Here is a 15,083-nt window from a genome sequence, read left to right as displayed (position 1 = left end):
AGACTCGTGGACAAAATGGATCAAACAGATGCTCGTTTTTTAAAGTAGATTTTGTACTTTTAATCAAGATGGAAATCGTTCGGATGTCGATCTTGTTTTTTTTAATTCCTTGAAGCTGTGTTTGAAGCTGGCATTTATCAGATTTCAGACAAGAATAGGATAGAAATTTCGTTTCTTAAATTCGTGGATGTATCGTTCAACTTTTTGATTTTCTAGTACTGCGAGAAACATATTGCGTATGCAGAAAGTAACGCATTTAATAAAGAGTTACTTTTTAAAAATTTTGCCACAAACGGTAAATCAAACAACAAGAAATCCTTAGGGCCAACGCACAGCTTGTTGAGCCAAGTGTATAATTGGAAAACAAATTACGAAAGAAACAGGATGTTTATCTAAATTGTATCATATAAGAATCAATGGTTGAAAAATCTGAACAGATTTAAAAAATTACGAAAACGATGTGAAGAGTATATTCAAATTAAATGCACAAAGAACACGTACATCTTCCACCGTTTAATTATTACATTTTAATGAGCATTCAACGAGTCAATAGAAAATTCATATCGATATGTTCCGCACCTCGATGTTTCCATTATTTATTTATGTAGCTTCTGATCGATAAACAAGTACGTTGATTCAAATTTGTATGAATAGAACTTACCTCTGGCCGAAGAATGTAGTATTTTTCGCCGTTCTTTAAACTCTTCGCTTCGTTACCCTCGATAAAGTGGAAGGCTTCCGGGCCGAGTTTCGTGTAACTTCTGTCGTAGGATTCGTGGCACGTGTTGGTTAGACCAGCGGCTATCGTCATGTATCTCTCAGACAGTTCGTTTTCCTGGGTTTTCGCTCCCAATGCAAACATGCCACCTGGAGACAGACAGGCCAATTTTGTAAAAATACGTTTTTGTTTTTTTTTTAGAAAGAGGTATCAGCTTAAACGGAGGAATAAAAGAAGTTTGTTTCAAAACTTACCAGCGAAACACGCCAGATGGCCCATTTTATGCTCGAGCCTGTCATATTTTAAATCCGACACGTAGAGCAGCTTGCCCTGTGATGTCTTGATCATGTGTTGATCTATAGCTGCGATCGCTTCGTCGTACATTTGTCGGGCTTCGACGTCTTCTTTGCCGGACTGAATCCACGCTTTCAACAGATACTCGTAGAAACTGTCACCGAGACCTCCCAACGACATGTGATCTGTGATTCGACAAGAAAACAAACGTCCGTCAATCCGACTTGGAATATTCCCAATTTCCTTACGTTCTATCATCGTCGTATCATTTACAGATCTTTTATTTGTCGCTATCCATCCTTCTGGCGCTTTTAATATTTTTATATATAGCAATTTTGGCAACTTCTTATAATGAAAATTGTTGTGTTTTATTTCGGAAATAAAAAGATGGTAAACTTATTTATTCCTTTCGTGCCTTTTCTTTATTAAGATTCGGTGAATTGTTAATTAACCAGACGACAAATGTATCCGTTTTTGGCGAAACTGATCAAACGCATTACTGTCTTTACAGAACTTGTACTAAAATAATCATAGCCAGTACATTCTAAAGATTATGCTCGAAAAAGCAATTAAAGCGAATGCTAGAAATAAGATAATAGAAATACGCAATTTAATTCCATAAGGCGGAGATTCAATTATATCCTATGTCTGGCATAATCAGATAAATTCGTCAAGTCCAGAGAGCAAGTTCGTTAAGACAACTTCGAAAATCCATCTCGCGACTCCTCTTAAGCTCATTACACGTTTCAAAAGCGGCGAGATAAAGAAGCTACGTCGAAAATCCGCTGGATTCCTGTCGACAGGGTTTCCATTTTAATAACAGTCAAGAAGACATCCCCATGCCGCGCGACTGTATAGCCAGTTTCATAATTCTCAGCTTTCCACCGAGGCGGCTTTCCATTCGACTGGAAAACGAAGCGGACAAACCGGCGAAGAAAGCGTTTCCAGCCACTTTCAGCCAACGAGACAATTACTTTGAAGCAGCTTTCTCATCGTATTTACGAACACCGATACCCTTCGACGGTTACAGAACGCCATTCAACGACTTCGCGACTCTCCAGTATAATCGTTGTTCAAAGCAATCGGATTTTCAAAGGAGATAGCGATTAATAACGCCGAGGGACGACCTACGCTGGAAATCGTTCGTTGAAATCGACGATTCGAAGAGTGGTGCTTTATTACGACAGCGAACGGCGAAATGGTCGAGCACTCAAGCTCTACAGGTCCTCGAAGGTACGGAAGATAGTGGAGGCTGGCATTTGCACGCGAATATCCGCGAGGTTTTTGCACGAAGAAGAGGGCTACTCCGACAACTCGTCTGAGAGAGGGCACGGGACAAAGAAAAAGCTCGGGCGGTTTTACTCTCGTGACTCTTCTTCTGCAGTTCGTGGCTGCTGCGAGCATCGAGCGTTTTCGTTTTCCTGCAACCCCTTTTTGTTCTTCATGCTGCAAGAGAAACGCGAGGGGAGACGATTGCAATCGAAATAGAGGGAAGCTAAGTGTTTTTAGACGAGATTTCAACGTGTTGAAATTCTGATTGATTTCATTCCATTACTAATATTTCATTTGACGGTTGATATCGATAGACCGTGGGTTTTTATGCATTTATTGGAAATACGATGTTTCGAATATTTTATTCGATGGTTAATTTTATTAGAGAAAGTTTAAGCGCTTTTAAATGAGGTTTCGATGAGCAGGATTTTTTATTGGTTTTATTTCCCCTCGAACATTTTATTCGAGGCACGATATTGGCAGATTGGTGCAGGTTTCTACGTATTCGTGGGATGTATGAAGTTTGAACTGTTTTATCCGATGGATAACTTTAACAGGGAAGGTTAAGTGTTTTGGATGCATATCCTGCTTTATTTTTATTCATCTTCGATGCTGTTCATTGCAATTTTATTCACTATAATATCTAGAAGCTTCCATTTCGTTAATGTTCCAGAAAAGTAAATTTCTTCGGAAATAAGATTTCAGTTAGATATTTGCAATAGATACATCGGATAATATAATAGGAAATGAAATTTCAATTAGATACTCGAGGTAGATATTGAATACTTTTGTCAGGAGGGAAAATTTCAATTAGGTTCTTGAACTAGATATTAAATAATTAAACAGGAAATCGATATTTAAAGTATATACTGTACTAAATAGAAAATTACTGCTTATCCAACCGTGTGTCATTCACGTGTATCCTAGAATATTCTCTAATCATCTAATTTCTACGAATATTTCTTTCAACTTAAGCTACATTGTCTCTACGTTTGAAGCACGAAATTATTAAATAAATAGCCTTTTTCAAACCACTAACAGACTTCTGGATGAAACGTATTATTCTTTCCTGTTCTCTTATTTAGTCCTCCTTTCTGTTTTAGACGTTCTTTACAACAGAACTGCAGAAACATCAGAATAATTCTCTTTAGCTTCTAACGGAGTCTCAGCGAAGGAAGTCCAGTCATTGAGAGAAACTCAATTGTAGTACTTGAACTTTACAAATCCTGGGGTAAAATTGCACGAACCATGTATAGGAAATGTAAATTTGTAGATTTATTAAATCGTACGAATCAATGAACAGATCTACGCTAATCGTGATAGCTACATAGAAATAAAACGAAAGATACATATCTTATTCTGTGTTCTGTGTTCTTTCAGTCATTTCCGACCCAACTGTGTTCTTCTAGCATTAAAAAATATCTCAAGTTTGAGTAAAATATGAAAACATTGTTGCATATAATTCTACGTTATAGACGTTTACTTCAAATATAGCAAACCTAATTTGTACGCCGAAATGGGAACAAGATTGAAATTAAAAAATTGGAGAACCGCGATAGGGTTAAAAACGACAACTACCCGATGATTCACGCACAGAATCACTGAAAACATTTCTCATCGCAAATATTCGAAACTCGTGAACTTCGTGCTACGTCCACCTAATCTACATTCCTTCATCGTTGATCGCAGCATCGCAAATCATCAATATCGGAAAATGTGTTCAAAGAACGTAATACAAAAGCATACTCGAAGGAAGGGTCTGATTCGCAGCTGCTCGTTGGCCATTCAGATATCAGAAGGGTAGAATACAAGCTGAGCGGGTAATTAGTTGGCCCAAGTTTCCTCTTGGAAGTAGCCTCGCGACGCTCGACATTCAATAGAACCATAAATTTAAGGAGACTCGAAGCTTGATGGCTGCTTGGATGAACGAGAAGACCCAATGAAAAAGACGAATAGAGACGAGTATACAAAAAAAGAAAAAGCCAATCCGATGTACGATGTATGACGAAACATCGTATATTTCAAACATCTTTTATTTGACCAAAACCTTGTTCTTGCGATAAAATGATTCGCTTCTCACCAATCGATAGAGTCGTAAATTTAAAGAGACTCGAAACTCGATGGTTGCTTGGATGAATCCGGAACTTGGATGAACGAAGAATCGCAACGTGCAAGACGTGCAATGATAAGAATACAAACGAAAAAGCAAGCAGAGTGAAAACTAAGAGGAAAACTAAGGGAAGGACAAAGAAGGAGGAAGAGGGGAAAAAAGGAAGAAGACGAAGAGGAAAGATAGAACCGTAGGATTTGAGAAGAAACGCGAAGGATGGCGATGGTCGGTTCCACGACGATGATAAATATTCGTCAGGGATCGTCATACGCGCGACAGGAAAATACAGGAGGAGCACGAAGTCGGCGGAACAACGGGAGAAGAGGAGGATTTAGCACCCGAGGGGATGCACGGTATGATAAATGCGATATTCGGGGGAGACGGTGCAAAGAGTGCCGGCCATGAGAGGCAACCTTCTCCTCGGAAGGCGACGGAAGCACAAAAGGAAACTAAGGACACCGGTGGCTGCTTGTGGAACAGGGTCGACACCTTCTCGCTTCTCGTTGCCCCCCTCTTCTCATCTCTGCTCGGCCACTGTCGCCATCGAAACTATTCCACCGATATAATTGATAGCCGTCAGATTAAAAATCTATTTTGCCCGAAATTCTCCGGACGCGTGAAGATTTATTAAATGAAATTACAGTAATAAAGCATCGGCTACATTTACATCCGACATCCATCGTTATTCCACGTCTCGAATTTTTCCCTTCTTTTTACGCGTTTAAACTTGGTCTCCTTTTTCTCTGTGATTCTTTTTGTCTGATCAAAACATCACCTTTTAGTTTTGTTGTTTGAGTAGTTTCTTTGGTATTGTGCGGCGAAGTGCGTTTGAAGATCGACTGATAGTTCGGGAAATACGGTTTTGTTCATTTCCATGGAATTTAGCGGACGAAAGGGAGTATCGTTAGAATTTTAATAATTTGACGCAGGTAATTACGAAGATGTACATTTTTCAAGATAGAGACTAGCAGTAACGTTATTATTCTTCGTTATTGAAACACTCTACCAAGCATTTTCATATTTTTCAAAATATGTCAAAATATTTAAGCTTCCTCGTATCTTTTATCTCCTCGATTAAATTGTGTAAAACGTATTAAATAGCGACTGGATATTTTTGATTCAACGAAGAAAGAAATGGCACAAAGAACGAAACAGAATAAAAAGAAATAGTAAAAATGATAGCTTTCTTGAATTTTTGTAGCTTTCATTTGAACTATATACATCGAGAAGGATCCAGATAATTTTCACGTGGTTCGTATTTCCGTAATTATTTTTTTCTTTTCCGTCTTTCATATTGATCGAGGATACATTTTGACGATCGCTCGCGGGTTGAATGATTTTATCGTGAAACTGTGTTCGCGCATGCCTGGTCGTTTTGTTCACGTCCCACCGTGAGAATTACCGGTGGTTCTCTGAAAGATAGTTCTCTTATTAGGTACGTGTGAAATTTATGAAGGTGCGATGTAGCATGAGAAGAATAATTAACCTGGTGTTTTTGCCAGCAAACCGATCGTTGCCGCTGGAATTGATGCGGATAATGATTTAAGTAACGCGGCAATGGGATTACTCGGGAGATGCTGGGTACCAAGTATGACCAAGATTTATTATTGTTATTAAGTGGTTGGGTTTCTTGCGTGGGTTGCTTGAGGAATAACACACAGATAGAGACACGTACGGTGAAAGAAACGGAAATTGGAATTCAGTATATATACAGGGTGCCCAAATAATTCTGTTACAAGGTGATATATCCGTTACTTTTAATGATACGCAAAAATGTGAAAGGAACGAATTTTTTGGTTCGAAGGAACAAATATTACGGTATATGAAAAATCTTTCTGGACGAATAAATAATAATGAAACAAAAAAAAAAAAACTCACGCTGGCCCCATTTCCCAGTCTTCGGGTGAATATAGTTGGGGTAGAGTCCTTTCGGTTTCTCCAGGTTCTTCAACACTTTCCTTACGTTCTCGACCTTGCTCTTGAAAACCGGATTGCCCGTGATGTCACTGAGGTAGGTGAATTCGAGATGCATCGTGCCAATTTCGGAGAGGATGCTGCACCCGCTGCTCGCCCAGCCATAATTCTTGCTCGCCTGAAAATTTCCCAATGAGACATCGTCTCCGTTAGTCCTCGCTATTATTTATCCTTAACCCTAGCACTAGCGTTCACCAGAAAATTCCATTATAATCTATGTTCGATGGTGGTGGTAAGGTTTAGAGTCTCATTCTTTCTATCTTTTGAAGATTAAAATTATTTGATAGTGATTAAAAAAATTAAAATTACCCAAAGATAATCGGAGAAATTAATTATGTATCGTGATGATAAATCCCGAGACGAAGGTAGAAATGAGAGAAGGAAGGTAATATTTCTGCAAGATAGGCAGAATCAGCGACGAAAGTCGGCCGCGATCGAATCAAACGGATCCAATTAAACGAAATAACAAAGACGGCCACCGACCGTGTTTATAGAGATGGTTGCAAAGCTTCGCGAAACGAACACGCTTCGTTCTATTCGCCAGCGAAGATAAATATTAACCTACGCCACGGAAATTACCACCAGCCACCGTAATAATGAAAACGTTCGGTTACCGGTGCGAAATTTAATCGAATTTTCAGTGGCAGGTCGTCGGGATATGGAAAGAAACGATCGCTGATTGCCTCGCGAAAAATCGACCGGGAAATCTAACGGTGAAACTCTGCTTTCTATCTCGGTGTTGTCTGATAGGATAAAATTATTGTGATTTTAAGGTATCGTTGGTTTTACACACTTTTGTTAGATTTAACCGTTCTGTAATCAGAATTTTGTTCGATTATAATTGGTTCAGTCTTGTAATTTTAATTCGGAATGTAGAAATTGACGATTGTTAAGTGCGTTTTGCTCGATTACGAGAGAGTAGAATTATCAGTGATTCGAATTTGAATTTGATTGTGAGTGAAAAGAGTTGTGATTAATCATAGTCTGGTATTTTACTTTGAGATCTAGAGATTGATGCTTGTTAGAAATATGTGCTATAGAAATTGTGGATATTTATAGAATAGAAACTAGTAATTGTTATTGACAGGTGTTATAGAAAATAAGTGTTGAAGATTGTTTTGTGTGAAAATAATGGTATGCTAATAAGATGTAACGGCACAGTGATGAAGCGAATAAAACAAAATGTTAAGAACATCGACAGTTATGGATATACAAATTTCAACTCATATGGTGTTACAGAGAGATAATTTGTAATACTATTGTAATTACGTAAATTTTTCTTTGGTATATTGTAGAAAATCATTCACTTTTTTTTTGGAATAAAAAGAACTCCAATCAAAATGATTCATTTTTTTAAGATAAAAAGAGCTAACAATGAAATAAACTTGTATATTTAACGCATACTCGATATATCCTTAAATTAGATTTTCACAAAAAAAAAAAAAAAATAAAAAAGGAAAAAAGAAATAGTTTTCTTGATTGAAATTTTTCGGTAGCTTGGCATAGAAGAGATCGAATTTAATTTCGACATTTATTTAGTGCACTTTTCGTGTCGCGTGAAACAAAACAGTTTCAGCCGGATTTCCATTCAGGGTGACGAAGTTTCCCAGCCGAATTCGCGAGCCATGGTTTTCACGGTGTTACAGCAGTCCATAGGGAGAATGGGAAAAAGCCGTCGGGACCGGTATTCGTGTCGCTCGGTGCGGAAAAATTGGATCGAAGGGCAACGAAAATGGGCGTAGAGGGAAAGACTCCGGTGAAGCTAGAATATTACAGGTTAAAGATAAAACAAATAGATTTTCAAAGTCAAAACTTTGAACTGCCACGCCGAACGTGGGACGAAAATCCTAGTTTTGGAAAAAACAAGGAGAAATAGTGAAACATGAAATTGGAGATTCGGGGAAAAAATAATGTTACAGAAATAATTTACGACGATGTTCGTAAAATGACGATATTGTGAATTTTCCTAAGTCTTTTTGTATTTTACATACGTTTATAAAATAATTTTTAAATTAAAAAATTATCTGAACTGAACAGACACTGCCTTTCATCTTCTCCAAATGCTGAGCGTACGTTTTCAGGAATTTTCGTGATACATTTTCCAAATTTAAATACGCAATCAATTATCAACCAACATTAAAGATTACAAACATTTCTATAAATCATGCATATTCAATGCCTAAGAGATCCAGAGAATTAGGATAATCCTATGATTTTCTTATATGAAGTTTAAACTTATATGAAATCAAAAACTCGTATGGAGTTTTAACATTTTTATACAAAATCTTCACAATGTTTAATATTACATCCATCTTTATAATGTACGATATATGTATAATATATTACCAATATGATACATGATTTATAGCATATTTTTTCTCCTCTGACGCGTTCGATAATAATTCATGATAGGATAAAATTTAATGTACAGTGCTAGCGCGCCAAATTTAAATTTTAAGGAAACGATGATTCATATAGATCAACCTAATATAAGAATGATAAGAGAAAGTTCAAAGTAGAAAGACGACCAAAGTAAGGAAAAAAGTTGGAAGAATATAATGAAATGAACAAAGTGATGGAACACCGGAATAATGCGGCTCCATTATTCGTCCAATTAAGAATTTGCATATTAATTCTGGCTCGTCACTTTAGCGAACGTGACTTGCTGGAATCGTTTCATTTAAACCAACGAATGTACTTTTCTCTCGTTTCTAATGCGTGTGAAAAAAACCATCAAGAAGTTACCGCCTTTGCTAAACATATTTTCGACTCTTTTTTGTTGTCGCGGGCATGTATGATTATTCATGAAAGAAAGAAAAACGAATTTATTGAAATGTAAGTGCCACATCTTTCCTTCCTTCTTATTATCTGATTGTACAGCGTGAGATTTGCGTTCTTCTTTGGCGAAATTTTTTGAGAGGAAAGAGAGTTTAACAGATGTAGGCAAGTTTGGCTAAATTTTGAGTTTAAGAGTTTGCATTTCTAATTATTAATTAAGCAAAGGTTATTCATGTTTGACTATTAATGGTTCATTGACAATTACTACTGACTTATTAATTGGGATATTTAATTGGTAGCTCTCAGTATTTCACTTGTTAATTTTTTACAAATTTTTAAATTTTAACTGTGACTTTTTGATTTTGAAATTTCAATATTTTAGTCTTAACTTTCAACTCATAGTTGATAAAGTTAACACAGTATTTAAAGTTGATTCTTTAGATTTCAGTTCAAATTCAAAATTGAATCTATTTTCGATCGTCAGTTTCTTCCACAGGATCTTCCAATAACCAATTTCCAATTTTCCACTGTTACTTTCCCGCTTTTAAATATCCAATGATCGACTTTGGACTTTCAATTTTTAACTTCCACCATTCGAATAACAATGCTCAACCTCGAATCTTCAACTCCCAATCGTCGCTTTTCACTTTTCTAACAGCAAACGTTTTTAACTTTGGACCGTCGATTCGTATCCGCGCTTCGAATTGTCAATTTCCAATTCCAAACATCCAATTTTCCATTTCTGCTTTCTCACCTGCCACCATCCAAATTCTCTGGTTCGCGACTTGCCAACTTGCCCCTCTCTCATTCTCCACACGCTCCTTTCAACTTCGACCACCAGCACTTGGCGAACCGAACCTAACATCTACCTCGGCGTTTCTCTAGTTCGCAATTCCCGCGAAACTCCTAATCCCACCAACATTAATCACACAAAGTTCAAGCAACGCGAAAGCGCCAAAAGGGAATCACTGTAAAAGGCGTCTCCCTGTACGTTCCGAGCTCTGAAGAGTTCTGACGGCAGCAGGTTTCCGTCCCGCGAAATTTCCCGCGATACGTTTCACCGGCAATCGGCGTCGTTAATCCTTCGTTTCTGGCCGCGGTGAATATTTCAGGGGAGGCGTAAATTTCGCCAGTACGGTCACGTCAGAAATAATTAACATTAAAACATGCCGTTGTCAGCACCGTGGCCGACGCCGTAACCGCGAAATCCCCGAACTTACCCCGGTATGGAGATTGATGAGGGAATGAGGAATTCCGGTTTCCGTCTGGAAAGCGGGCAACATCCGTTCGCCGAGCTGAGCCGCCTTATCCCGGAACATCACGTCCCCGGTGAGAGCGTAACACGCCAGCAGGCTTCCCATGAAACGAATGTTCGTCTCGAAGAGGGATATTTCCGAGTTCTGGAAAAAAAAGAACAAGAATACGGTTTCATTAATGCAGGTCTAACGTTGCTGCAAAGGGAAAAGAGGCTAATTCGACTGGCTGGCTGCCAGATATGAAAGTGTAGCGACGAGCGGGCAGGTTTGATTTTGTTCGTTTCTGCAGCTTCGATTTCAGCGTTTGTGGTTTTCTCCGATTTCGCTCGCTTTAAGACTAATTTAGATTAATTTGCGATTAACTCGAGTTTACGATTTTAAGATTTTATTGGGCGTAGGCTGTTGTAAGATTTCGCGTAACGAGCGAATTCTACAATTTTAAAGTCATTGTTTCTATGTTTAAAACAACGTAACGCTGATCGAAATTGCGATTTTAGAGATCAGTTTGAAGAAGAGGAGTTCAGAGAAAATTCGAGAAAATTGTTAGCTATGCGAGTGACTGAAAGTGATCCAAGGATTCTCACTTGGTACAATATGATTCTGTGCAATTGTGTTACAATTTCGAAGATCGATTATCAAAGTAATGTCAATACAAGTGTATGTCAATACACGTAATACGTAATCAGTGTCAATACATGTAATACAAGTGTGTTATTTCACGTCGGTGGCTAAATACAGAAGGAGATTAAAGTTTTATAGTAATAGTTCTATATTTCTCGGTTTCAAAGTTGGTTTCAAACAAAATTGAAATAGTACTGGAAGTATTAGAAAAGGAAGGGAAAATCCGAGTTGGTTTGCACACCTGAGTCCTGGTGTTCAGCTATGGTTTCATACAACATGGATTTGTGAAATCAGACTGTTTCCTTCTGCTCTGTATATTTTCCCTTTGCTTGTTTCCATTAACTCATGTTGCTTACATTTCACGTCGTATTTAGCCATTTCCTTACTAATGGGGGTGTACACAACACCATACGCGTGGCTTTCTCGCTTGGGTCTTTAAATAACGAAATGTAAATCTGCTTAGTTTCTCATGATTTCATTGCTAAAAATACGAATGATTTATTCCATCGAATGAAATTATAAAAAGATACTAAAAAACATAATTTTCTTTATCACACCAATATTCGCTAAATAAAATCACGGATAAAAATAATTTAGATCTTGATAGAGATCCATTTCAAGGGAGATTAATACATGACACACAATATATTATATAAATAAAATATAATATATAGAATAAAAATATATATTGGATTTTATCATCTTCATCTTGGAAAATTCTTGAATTTCCAAGAACTTGTTAGTTCTTAAAACATTTTTTTAACTGATAGATAAACTACCGTAATATCTAAAACCTATATATCGCAGTGTATTTAATTATACTACTTAACTTTCATTTTAATTAAAACAGAATATTTACTAACGTATTAAATTCAAACAGTAATAATTGAAACCTACGTATTAGCATGTATTTAATTATATTACTTAATTTACATTTTAATCATAATAGAATATCTAATAACATATTAAATTTAACACATGTCACATCGTGACTATGATAATACAACATTGGTAAGTTTCTTTGTAAACAATTTAAACGCACGACAACAGAACAACTATCCTATTCTTTCCTTAAAAATGATATAACATATTCAGCCTCTCATAAACGATAATACACACATGCTCCAGTTAGGGGAACAACTGCATAAAAATTTTAATTACCGTTTGCAAAAGCTGAAAAAAGATTTGCAAGACTGCGAGAACGTTTTAGCATTCAGCGGAATTGTTCTAGCGTAATTTGTTGTCAGTTAAAACAGACGTTGCTGCAGAAGACTGGGCCGGTGTTTTCAGCTGGGAAAAAATTTATGAAGCTTATCGCGAGGTTGATGAGAAACCATGCGAACTGTATTACGTACGTGGAACGTACGAGAAGCTCGTAGGGATTATGCTACTGCGCCTTTGCGGCAACGCAACGTCGTTAATAGCATACTTAACGCTGAAGTATTAAGTTTAATTACAGCGAATACTCGATAATTTGTCTTCGCCCTGTCCGCCACTCACCCTGGCAATTGCGAACCTTGCAATTACTTTTCCAGACGCTCTTTAGTTAAGTACCATTCTCATTTTCCTTTTTCTTTTCGCCTTTCTTCTCCTCGTCCACCGTCTCTTCGATGTAAATAATCATTATGCGTGGAAATGGTCTCGTCAAAGAGGCGAGTTTCTGTAGCTGATCGAATATCTCGAGACAATGATTTATCATTACACGTATAGGATACACCTTGTATTAATGTAGCAAGTAGATACAGTGGCGAACAAAAGAAAGGAATTTTTAAATTAATATAAATTCTTTCGATAATCGAGGAGATTGTAGCGATAAAAAGGCAGCCACATTTCTTACATATTTCTAGTTATATTTATGTCCTATTTTACAAAAGAAAATATAATATTTCATTTGGCGTAAGAAGCAACTATCGAGTGAAAGTTATCATAGTTTTGCGATACATCGACAATCATAAAACCATTATAAAATCGTAAATGCATTATAAAACTATAGAAAATGATGTATGGTTTTATAATGGATTGAAAATAGACGTAAGATTTGATTTAGCGTTATTCTTTCTTTCTTTGACGCAAAGAATAGGCAATTCCGGTATTCTGGTTATATCTACTGAAAATAAGTGTACATTAATATATACGATATACAAATTGAAAATTATGAAATTAGAAAAAAGACCTCTTAGAATAATTTATATATCGAGCAAATGAATATGAAATATAACATATTTGATTAATTTTTTAACAGAAATATTTGGGAATTGACAAAGAAACTAGAATGGACCGAAGGAATTACGAATTAGTTAGAATGCACGCGACTCGTTCGATCATTATGCGAAACACGTCTGCGACGCAGGTTGCAGAAGACCGAGGCTACAAGAAGCATCTCAATTTGGACTACACCGAATTGTTTTTCTTTACAACTAACTTCTAATTAATACAAATTAACACCTTCGTGTCGAATTTACAACGAATTTACGCCTTTCGAATGACGGAATCACCGTCGCTTACGATCTTAGAAAGCTAATTTCTATTTTGTCTCGTTGAAACTTTTACATTCGATTTCTTCAGAAATACTGTCAATCTTGCTTCGTACGTGACGCAATTTAGAAAGATTTTAAAAAGTGTCGAAAACTATCTTCGAACGCGAAACTTTCGTCGATAATAAATATATTAAAGCAACGTAACTGCATATAAAGTATATTAAAAAAATAATATCTATAAGATATTATCGTCTTTATCATTTTTAATTTTTAACCTTAGAGGACCTTCGAAGTAAAGAATTTCTTCAACGATAATGTGACCGAAATCGATAAGAGAATTAAATATTAACTCGATCTAGCAATGTATATACACGTTGCGTTGTACACTTTTTTCAATAACATTTCGAAATTATAAATGAGACTGTGTTTTCGTAACACTACTTAATTAATTAATTAATTAATTTCGTACAAGTCATAGACAACTTCGAACGCAGCGTAGTACAATCAAGTTAGTAAGTTTATAACGCGTGTTTGCTCGATACATTATTTTACCATAGAAAACCCAATTCCGATGGGTTGGCGAATACACCGAGGATACGATAAACACGTGAGATTTAAAGTTTCCAGCAAACTTGCGCATCCGGCTTTGTGCATCGCGAGGACAGACATTTGCGGGGCGGCGGAAATTCGGCGATTAAGTTTCCAGCTTGTGTTTAATGAGCTAAGATTATTATTAGTTTAGAGAGAGTTATGAAGTTATTCACAGCTACCAACTGTCTGCAGCCGTTTTGCTTTACGTTCTCCTTTGGAACTCTGTTTCCGTTTTCCAGATTGATCTCGTTGCTCAACGCCTTGGAAAATTGTAGCCTCTCCCTTTATTTCGCTCATTTCCGGCTATATTTGCTCAAGTATTTTAAAGTACAGTCTTTTGTAATTATATATTCTCTTAAGGTAATAATTGTACAGAGACAATAGCATGTATTTTAGAGCATAGAATTTTCGAAAGTTGAACTAATTTTTAAAATTTAGGAATCTGAAAATTACTGTTGAGAACAACACGAGAAGGGTGAAACTGCAGCTTGGGGAACGAGGATCGTACTATTATTTCTTTTTTCAAATGGTAGGTTCCACGTTATTTTTAGAACTTTCCGACAGAACGAAAGGAAACTTAGGGACAGAATGCAAATAAAATTGTAATATCTTGACCAGTGTCTGACTAGTTAAAATCCTATCGACTGAATCTACTTACTACTATGAATTAGTAAACTCGTTCGTGTATTATATAAATTGTTCAGCCTTCAATATTTTTATAAACTTACCGTAACTTATATAAATTGTATAGATTATGATAAATTTATGAAAACGTATAAAATGTATATTTACATTAATATGAAACAATCATTTTATCAAAAGATATTAAAAATTATACTATTATTTTTAATATATTTAGTAGTTTTCATAGTTTATTATCAAAGAAGAAGAATGTTTTGTAAAATTTTTCGTATCATTGAGTAACGTGACAAAAAATGCGAGTATGCATAAACGTATAAACGGTTCTTCAGGTTTTTGTTGGCGTTCTCGAT

The 15,083-nt window shown here is 36.4% G+C and overlaps 1 protein-coding gene across 3 annotated transcripts in view; it reads right to left on the bottom strand.

Moving 5' to 3' along the window:
* Positions 1-15,083, bottom strand: part of alpha-Man-Ia (alpha-Mannosidase class I a) — a 236,157-nt gene that overhangs the window by 9,950 nt on the left and 211,124 nt on the right. For all 3 annotated transcript variants that reach the window (XM_069117723.1, XM_069117724.1, XM_069117725.1), the window contains 4 exons: positions 10,367-10,546; positions 6,273-6,486; positions 973-1,197; positions 662-867 (listed from right to left, as the gene is read on the bottom strand). In XM_069117723.1, coding sequence (XP_068973824.1) covers positions 662-867; positions 973-1,197; positions 6,273-6,486; positions 10,367-10,546 — 825 coding nt within the window. The remainder of the gene's footprint in view (positions 1-661; positions 868-972; positions 1,198-6,272; positions 6,487-10,366; positions 10,547-15,083) is intronic.

The sequence above is a fragment of the Bombus flavifrons genome, chromosome 7 (assembly GCF_040668555.2).
Source record: "Bombus flavifrons isolate JBK064 chromosome 7, iyBomFlav1_principal, whole genome shotgun sequence".
Taxonomy (NCBI): Eukaryota; Metazoa; Arthropoda; class Insecta; order Hymenoptera; family Apidae; genus Bombus; species Bombus flavifrons.
This window is presented reverse-complemented; position numbering and strand designations above follow the sequence as displayed.